Genomic DNA, 7,763 nt, shown 5'->3' with positions numbered 1-7,763 from the left:
AAATGTTTGGACCGTTTAGCATAATGGAAATGTTTAAGAACCTGATCAAATGGTTAATTGGTATGTTTGAAGTACCGCCAGCTCCCGATTCACCACAAAACATTCTCAATGTTCTCGACAACGATTGCATCGACGAAATCACCTGGAAATTCTCGAACGTAGAAGATGTTCTGTCCATGGGTTTGGTGTGCCAGCGATTCCAAGAAAGTGCAATGAGGTGTATTCAGATCAAGTTCAGAAGCGTTGAAATCAATGAAGACAAAGAATGCAGTCGCAAATTTTGGAAATCAAAACGAGCAGAGGAGTCTTTGAATGTATTTGGGCCTTTGATAAACTCGCTTTCATTCAAATCCTCATACCATTTCGATGCTGATGATTACATATTCAAATCGATCGCCATGTTCTGTGGAAAAACATTAAAGGATTTAGAACTTAAATATAGCCAGCCAGATTTTGATCAAACACAATTCGAAGCCCTAGAAAAACTGCATTTCTATAGCTGTTCGCCGAAGAACTTCAGATCAAATTCATCATTGAAATGTCTAACTATTCAAGAATACGAATTACCAAGTTTTGGAGAAACAGGGTATGTGAGAAAAATAAGGTATCCGTGGTATATACAGAAAATGCCATCACTAGAACGTGTTTCATTCCGCGGTGTTCAAGAGTTGAAGTTGACGAAAGATACTTTGACCGAGTTTTTGGAATTAAATCCACAATTACAAGGACTAGAATTATCAGGCTGTGAACAAATGCCAACATCGATTTTTGAAGATATTGCTACGAGTGCACCAAATCTCCTTGAGTTTACCTTGTCCGATTGCAGTTATAATGAGCGTGGAATACATGAAAACATAATGCATTGTTCAAAGTTGTCAAAGTTGAAAAGTTTCAAATTGCATGTGTCAAATCCTTCGATTTCATTGGAAATGGTAATTAATATGTTTGCAGAAAATGATGTACCGATTGAAAAGTTGTCTATCGATATAGATACAAGGTCCGATTCAAGCAATAACTTATCGACATTGAAAACACTCAAACATTTGGTAATTAAGACTTCCAGTAGCAGGATTAATGTTAATGAGAAATTACTAACGAAGTTGGTAAAGACTCAAACTGCTTTGAAGACGATCCATGTGGAGCTAGGTTTAAATTGCTTATCACGTGAAATTAAAAATAAGTTGAAATATAGTGAAAATCTCGCCCAATTTAAATATAAAATGGACAAATCGAATAGCTATGTGAAAAGCAGTGAATCAGTTGTGGCCGTAGCTAGATACAACAAGAATTTTGGAATTTTCAGTTTTAAGGCAAAATTGATTTTTCGGAAAATATCCTAAAAGCGAATGGCGAGTGGGTAGAAATTAATCTATTATTGGATGGACATCTATTTATTAGTTAAGAATTTTGAATAAAATTTGACGTTAAATTGATATACGGCTACATTATTTGCAACATAAATCCTAGGGGGATTTAACTACGTGAAAACTTGTAAAAAAATGATATAAACGCGCACGAAATTGTTACATTCACCAGAGAACTTGCATGATTCCACTCAGTTGACAAGTTCCGTATAAAAACAACATGCGCGAACGCGCGCGAGTTCGTGTGCAAACTTGTAGCTGGACGACGCGCACACATCAGTCGTTCCATTTATTATATCTGGATTAACTTTTTCTTCAACACTTTCTCCAGCTCTTTAAAAATATTTCCTTTGTCCATTTTATAATTATAAAAATCTTTGAACTTTTGGAAAGGATGTGAAAAATCTTTATACACGTAAACAACCGATTTTTAGCTTGAAACGCGTTTTAATTGTCAAATAACAACTTGAAAAACGCGCAAAACCATAAACAAACTTGTGTAAACTTGTGACCGTGCGCGTCAGTACGTACAAGGAACGCGTCGAACTCCCGCGAATCAAGCAAACTGGCAAAAAACATGCTGAACTCGTAAGAGTTAAATTCCCCTAGCATAAATCATACAAAGATTGCGAAATGCATTTTGTATAGTGTTGTCTTTAGCTGAGTTTCCTATCTCAGATACCCATGCCATAATTGGCTAGCCACAAAGTAACACAATAATCATGCATCAACTACGCGACCACCTTCAAATTAGTAGAGTTCTCAATGAAGAAGATATGAAATAAAAACCATACGACGATTTATGGGCATATTCAAAAGAAAAAAAAGAGCTTCACTTTATTGCCATTTGAATATATACGTGAAAAATTAACAAATAATAATTTCTATTATAAGCTAAAAATAACAAAGTACATAATATTTTCGCGGGATTAATGAGTAATAGTAGAAACATTGAAAAGTAAACATTGAGCAAATAAGTATGAATGTAAAAAAAATTCCTCAAAACCATTCAGATACGAAAAAAAAATACATAAAGAAAAATAAATATCGAATTGTCATGAACAACGTAAAAATAAAGAATATTCTGCTGTGTAATCGATATCTTAAATAAATTTTGTAGGTTGTGTCGTACATTTAAAATGCACATTTTTCACTCTGCGCCGAATGCGGAATATTGTACTTCTAATTGTGTTTTCTTTTTTCTTAAACATCTTGATTATTTGAATTGTCTTCGAGTTTACGCCATACAACGTTACACATTTCTCGAAGCAATGCTTTTTCGCCATCGTCCATATGATGTTCTGGCGAAATCGACACATTGCCGGCACGGTCACGCTCCAACTGTTCCTTCACTTCTAATATCTGTAGCGCGCGCACAACTGCTTCTGGACGGCCCGACAATACATCATTTGCGTGTGCATGCAGATTCGAATTTGGGGCTTCGGCACTTTTGCTCACATTCGCTGGGGGATTTGAGTTTTTATTGGCTTTTGATGCGGCAAGATTGGCACTATTCTCAAGATTATTGTTCGTATTGGCTAGTTCATGCTCCAAAAGACGCCGTTCTAACGAACGCACGTATTGAAGCGTTTGATCATTCAGCGCTGAACGCGACTGTTGTTCCTAAAATGCAATTGAAATTTATATCGAATTATTCCAGAGGTAACATAAAAATATGGAAGGTAGGTTGAATGTTATACGAGAAAAGAATGCTCAAATTACCGTAACAATATGATCAAATTGACGCGCAGATGGCATCGGTTCGTCGTTCGTACTGGAACTACTGCCATCACCATCATCTCGCATTGCATTTGATGTGTTGGTTGATGTTGACGGTCGAATCGCCGCACCACAACTCGAACAAGACGATGGAATTGTTGCACTCACATTTGCTCGCTCTTCATCCAAATACAAACACAACTCTTTTAGCTCTAAATTGTCACGGATCAACTCTTGCTGTTTGTCGTCGAGCTGGCGGAGTTTGGTCTGAAAATATAAATTACAGTTTTGATTGATTCGGTTTCAAATTCTGTGAGATTCAAGCGATTCGCAATGACATTAACGATGAATTTTATTTCGTTGAATATTATTTTTATGAGTAAAAACCAATTTTTTCGGAGCTCAATCCAAATTCAATTTCTAAAGATTCAAAAATCATCATTACCTGATAAGCAGACACCTCTTGCCGCATAACGCTTGCTGTGTAGCGTCCAAATCGTTGCCATTCTCGTGCTAATTTCCGTCCTTTTTGTCGATCGTCATCCAAAAAGCAGCAAAGATCTCTCAATTCTTGATTATCATCATTCAATCGTTGATTTTGTTCTTTCAGTGATCGTAAATCAGCGAGAAGTGACTGAAAAAAACATAAATGTCATTATAATGTGTTTATTTTTCGATTTTGCTTCAGAAAGACATAATGATAATTAGCAAGAATTCAGAGATAAGAAAATTACTGAATACAAACTAAAGATTGAGCAGATTTTTCAATCATCTTAAGCAAATTAAAATATTTTAATCATCTTATTTCTTCTGACTCACCTGAAGGTGTCGACTTTGTTCGTTGGCATTCATGCGAATGAGATTGTTGGCCGGCGGAATTGCATTTGGATTTGGTGAATGTGCAGAAACGGAGTCGGTGTCACTTTTTCGAACGAATTTGAGCATTTCTTGTTGTTGATTCCTACTCGAAGTGGACTGTTGTTCGTCGTCGGTGGTCGATAAATGTGGTGATGGTTGCGACTGAACACTATTAATTGATTGACGTGATGGTTGCAACGATCTCGCTGTGCCAATACGAGACGAAGTTGCTGTATTTCGATCTGGTATATAAACAGTTGTTAATTTCGGTACTTCTTGTGGAAATTTCAGGTTTAAATGTGCGTTTGTGTCGTTTGAATGTGATGAATGGTGAAATTGTGGTGTCGGAATTCCGGATCGTTGTGGCGAAATATTCTTCAGAATGCTTCCAGGCGGTGGGGGTGGCTATAATTTAACGATTTTGGTCGGTTATTCTGGTTGTTTTTTTCTAGGAAAATATTTTTTTTTATCGAAATTTACCTGATAACGAGGTGGTCCAGCTAAATGCTTTTGTGGCTGTGGTATTATCGATGGAATACCGTGCGATTTTTGAACGTTTTGGTGATGTAATGGCAAATGGCTTGGAATCTGTGATGGGTTCTGTTGACTGTGTTTGGAACTGATTGGCAGTGGAATTGATTGTTTGCTTGTGGATGGGACATTATCTACTTTTGGGATGGCTGAACTTTTACTGGTCGAAGTGGACATGACGATGGGTAGCGGCAATATTGTATGAAGAAGAAAAAAACTATTGTGTTTTACAAAGTATTTTACGCGCACGCGCACGCGCGGGATGATTTATAATTCGTTCTTTAAGGGAATGGCTTTGTTGAAAGCAACTTTTGAACGGCTATAAAGAGTTCGTGTCGATAAATCCCATGTAATCTTGATACCATTCAATCATTAGCATTGGCTTTGACCGAAAATTAACATATTAATTGATCGCAATAAAGTCTCACGTTTTTTACAAAACACTTTCCAGTCTATCAATGCGAGCAGACACTTTATTCTTTATTTTGTTTTTGTTTTTCTTTTCTTTTTTGTTCAAACAAGAAAATCGAGTTCATCACCATCAAAAACGTATTACGAAAACAGCACAAAATCAGTCAATTTAAATGCACATGCATAGGATTTGTATCACTTTTACCACGGTTCGATGATTAAAATTGAATTGAGTATTTTTCCCACGTTTCACGTGTATACCTTGCACCAACACACAACACAAGACAATAATGAACTGACGATTTGTAGAATGGAGAGCACACGTATACACTAACTTGAATTAATTAAATGATTATATTTCTTCTTCTTTTTATGAATGCGCGTATGAATACGCAGTTCGATCAACGGCGTTTATTTCAATTCTTTCTGCGTACGATTTTAATTTTCGTGTTTGTTGTTGTTGTTGTTGTTGTTATTCACTTTTTTGTGCGTTTTGTTCATGAGGCAGCAACCGAGATGATCCAACTAAGCAGACACTTGCGGCACTGAATCAGTGCTTCTATCTCGTTGGATGCTCGTGCTGAATACATGTTGTTCTCTGTCTTTCATTGAGTACGTTTTTGGTTGGAACTAGCGACGCAACGATCGAGACGAACGTGTGTGTGCGCGCGCGCGCTGTGAGTTGTTGTTCTTGAGAATCAGACGAAAAAAATATGCTGTTACTAGTACTACTGCTGCCGATGATGGTACCGATGATGACGAAAATAAGTAAGCCAAGTAGAACGATGCCGCAACCGTCTTATTGATCTTTACGTTGTACAGTTGACTTGTTCATTGAGCCTTAGCTGTATGTGTGTTTGTGAGTTGGTGTGAGAAAATGTATATGGTAAAGTGAACGCTGACCCGAAGACGAAGAAGAAGAAGAAAAATGTCATGTCTTTTCATCAAGTCCTCCTTCTCTCAATTTCTGTCTTTCTCTCTCTTTCTCTCTCTCTCTCTCTCTCTCTCTGTGTGTGTGTGTGTGCGTTCGACTTCAATCTGATTTCTTAGATGTGTTTTGTCTGCATGGTGTCCGATCAGCTCAATCTATCTGTTTAGAATAAAAAACGGCATTTATTATGATTGTGATCTTGTTGGTAAGAGTATTAACAGCTAAATAAATTATTATCATTCAAACGGTGGTGGTGGTCGCATTATCATTTTCAATACATAACCAAGACGAAGAAATGGAAAAGAACGGTATGGAGAGATTCCGTCTTCCGTCGTACGTTCGATCGATGAGCGCAAATTTATTCAATGTGAATGAGCCTACAACAAGCACAAGCTTTTCTTAATGGAATGGCGGGCACAAAAGGAGTTCAAAAAAGAAAAGCAACAAAAAACACAACATGCTAAATATAAACAGCACGCTCATTCTTTTTCATTACTGAAGCATTGTTGGTGCCGTAGTTTTTGGTCAGTCTTTCGCTTTTTTTTTTTCTTCCGTCTTATGTGTTCTGTTCGATGTGAGGCACCTCACAGACACACAACACACTTTCAGTTAAAATGGCCGTTTGCAAAATATCATGCTCTCTCGGTACCTCTCGCGGTACACAATGTGTATGGACTTGGACTCGGACTCGTACACATTTCATTATGTGTATGACCTAAATTTTATTACGCAAAGTTTTTAGTGTCGGTGGTATGGTGGTGGTGTTCACTCAGTTTTGAATGCGTTTCGAGCTCACTCGCTTCCAAATTGAACGCGTATTTACGGAAACCCAAATGCAACTCTTTCTCTAATTGGCATAATTCGATTTGAGCCAGTTCTTTTGCTGCAACTTCAGCAATGCAACTTGTTTCACATCAACCTAGCCGTCAATGGAGATATTTGCTTAAGCAATTTTTCAACACATTCCATAATCAAATTAACAACTCATAGCACTACACTATTCTCTAGTCACTATTCTTTTCCGCTATTGGTCTATTTTGGCAAACAGCACTTAAGAAACAGGTAAAAATTCAATATTTGGAATGTAATTAATATTTTCTCGGAACTACAGCAAACCGTTCAACTCAAATTTATATCCAAATGTAAATCCAATTTACCTCAGTCAAAATGCAAACGAGTTATTCTTGGCGTTTACTTTGCACACACAATTCTGCGATACCCGATCACACTACTTCATCGATCAAATGTTGACGACCAACTAATTTCAATGCATGGATAGCAAAGCAAACGATGAGAATCGTGTCAAAAACAACACAATTTGGAAATACACTGGAAACGGGCTGGAATTTTCTGTTGCAGTGTTTTTTTTTGGAAGTGATCATGTTTCAGAATGTTTTGAGTCAATGCAGAGCACATTTTACAAATAAACCAGAATGAATTTCTGCCAGATGAAAAAAACATTGGAATTTCTTCGTAAAAGTAAAAATTTCATTACGATTTATTTCCAGAAAGATAAATAAAAATGTAACTAAAAATAAAAATCGTTGAAACGATCGCCGAAAAGCAGCAAACGACAATAGACCTTATCAATATAGGAAATACAGTAAAAAATTGAATGCATTTAGCTGCACTCATACGGTTCGGCTTTGATTTGGTTTAAAACCCCCTCAAATGTCCCATTCCAATGAACTGAGCTGAAAAAATGCTGTTAAACTTTGATATCACAATTTGATTGAAAAGAATGAATGCACTAGAATGACTCACCTGATTAAGAACCAGTTTTTGATTTTTTATTGGTTTCAACACATTTCGTCAACCTTTTTCGTTGTAGTTGATTGAATGAATGCCCTCGATTTTAATGAATTTTGTCAAATTGGTTTAAAGTACAAAATTGGTTCGGTAATACCCAAAAATATCTACATATCCAAAATACATCTTTGGGAATCGAT

At 36.7% G+C, this 7,763-nt stretch overlaps 1 protein-coding gene across 1 annotated transcript; it reads right to left on the bottom strand.

The window, feature by feature from the left end:
* Positions 1-2,163: 2,163 nt before the first annotated feature.
* On the bottom strand, positions 2,164-7,067 carry LOC129566236 (coiled-coil domain-containing protein 85C). Its single transcript, XM_055441990.1, has 6 exons — positions 6,972-7,067; positions 4,422-5,973; positions 3,903-4,346; positions 3,529-3,717; positions 3,087-3,350; positions 2,164-2,987 (listed from the first exon to the last, which is right to left on the bottom strand). The coding sequence occupies exons 2-6, from the start codon at positions 4,647-4,649 to the stop codon at positions 2,568-2,570; spliced, it is 1,545 nt and encodes a 514-aa protein (XP_055297965.1). The 5' UTR covers positions 4,650-5,973; positions 6,972-7,067; the 3' UTR covers positions 2,164-2,567.
* Between the last annotated feature and the right edge of the window lie 696 nt (positions 7,068-7,763).

This window comes from Sitodiplosis mosellana, unplaced genomic scaffold (assembly GCF_009176505.1).
Source record: "Sitodiplosis mosellana isolate CC-2019 unplaced genomic scaffold, AAFC_SMos_1.0 Smas_scaffold_3, whole genome shotgun sequence".
Taxonomy (NCBI): Eukaryota; Metazoa; Arthropoda; class Insecta; order Diptera; family Cecidomyiidae; genus Sitodiplosis; species Sitodiplosis mosellana.
The sequence above is the reverse complement of the archived record's forward strand: the minus strand, read 5'-3'. Positions and strand labels throughout refer to the sequence as shown.